The sequence below is a fragment of the Austrofundulus limnaeus genome, unplaced genomic scaffold (assembly GCF_001266775.1).
Source record: "Austrofundulus limnaeus strain Quisiro unplaced genomic scaffold, Austrofundulus_limnaeus-1.0 Scaffold476, whole genome shotgun sequence".
In the NCBI taxonomy this organism is placed as follows: domain Eukaryota; kingdom Metazoa; phylum Chordata; class Actinopteri; order Cyprinodontiformes; family Rivulidae; genus Austrofundulus; species Austrofundulus limnaeus.
Window position 1 is genome coordinate 406857 of NW_013952878.1, and position 1144 is coordinate 408000.

Here is a 1144-nt window from a genome sequence, read left to right on the forward strand (position 1 = left end):
GGTTTGACATATTCTGTCCACTTTGACCATATCTTGTAGAAAGTGTCTCTCTGCACATTAATGGAAAAAGACAGTCTCTCTAGTACATAGATCTCTTTCACTACATTTATCCAGTCGTCAGTTGTTGGAGGTTCCCGTTTAAGCCATTTTCTTGTGAGGGCCTTTTTGCTCCCGGCCAGTAAAATGAACAGAAGTTTTTGGTCGTTGTAGTTCATATTGTCCACTGGTATGTTACATAGAAATATGCATTCAAAAGTTAAAGGAAAATTAGCAGTGAAGATGTTCTGTAAATGGTTATGGATTTGAGACCAATATTGTTGAATGGTTTGGCAGTCCCAGAAAATATGGAAATGATTGGCACCATCCCTTCCGCATCTCCAGCAGGTAAAACCCCTTCCCTGGTATCGTTTCTGCTTTGGGGTTATGAAAAATCTTATAATATTTTTCCAGCAGAATTCACGCCAAACCCTCAATCTTGTTGTTGTCCATGGTATCTTACAGATGTGGCCCCAATCTTCTTCTGAAATTGTCAGGCTGGCTTCTTTTTCCCACTTCACTTTAATATAGATGGTGCTGTCCTTCTTACACCGCAGGATGGCGTCATATAACCTGGAAATAGTTTTGTCTGGTTTTGATTTAGTTAGTAATATAAACGTTTCCACAAATCTCAGATTATGCAAATGTACTTTTAGCTCTTTATTAAAATAATTTCTGATCTGTAAAAATCTAAAAAAGTCATCTGCACATAAATCATGTTTTTTTTTCAGGGTCTCAAAACATTGGAACGTCCCCTTATGAACAAAAGAATAGTAATTAGTTAGGCCTTTTGAAATCCACTTCTTGAATCTATCATCATGTTGATTTGGGATGAAGTCCGAATCATAAGCGCACCATCTTAAAAGTTTAGAGGCATTTTCTAAACCACAGATTCTAATTGCTTCGTTCCATGCAGATATCATTACTTGTAATATAGGTTCATCTGCCAAATTAATTTTGCTCTGTAGTTTTGTGTCAGCTATTATGGCTTTAATCGGTATTGTTTTGACCGTGTCCCCTTCCACATTTTTCCATCCTGCAGTGTAATCCGGACAGCACAAACATATCAAAGGTCTCAACTGAGCTGCACAAAAATATTCTCGTAAAC

The 1144-nt window shown here is 37.3% G+C and overlaps 1 protein-coding gene across 1 annotated transcript; it reads right to left on the minus strand.

Annotated features, from left to right (window-relative positions):
- LOC106529924 (uncharacterized) lies at positions 1-1144 on the minus strand (the record flags this gene model as incomplete). The annotated part of the gene is given in 1 exon segment (XM_014025452.1): positions 1-1144. A coding segment is annotated over 1 exon segment (1144 nt), but the record flags the coding sequence as incomplete, so codon positions are not given.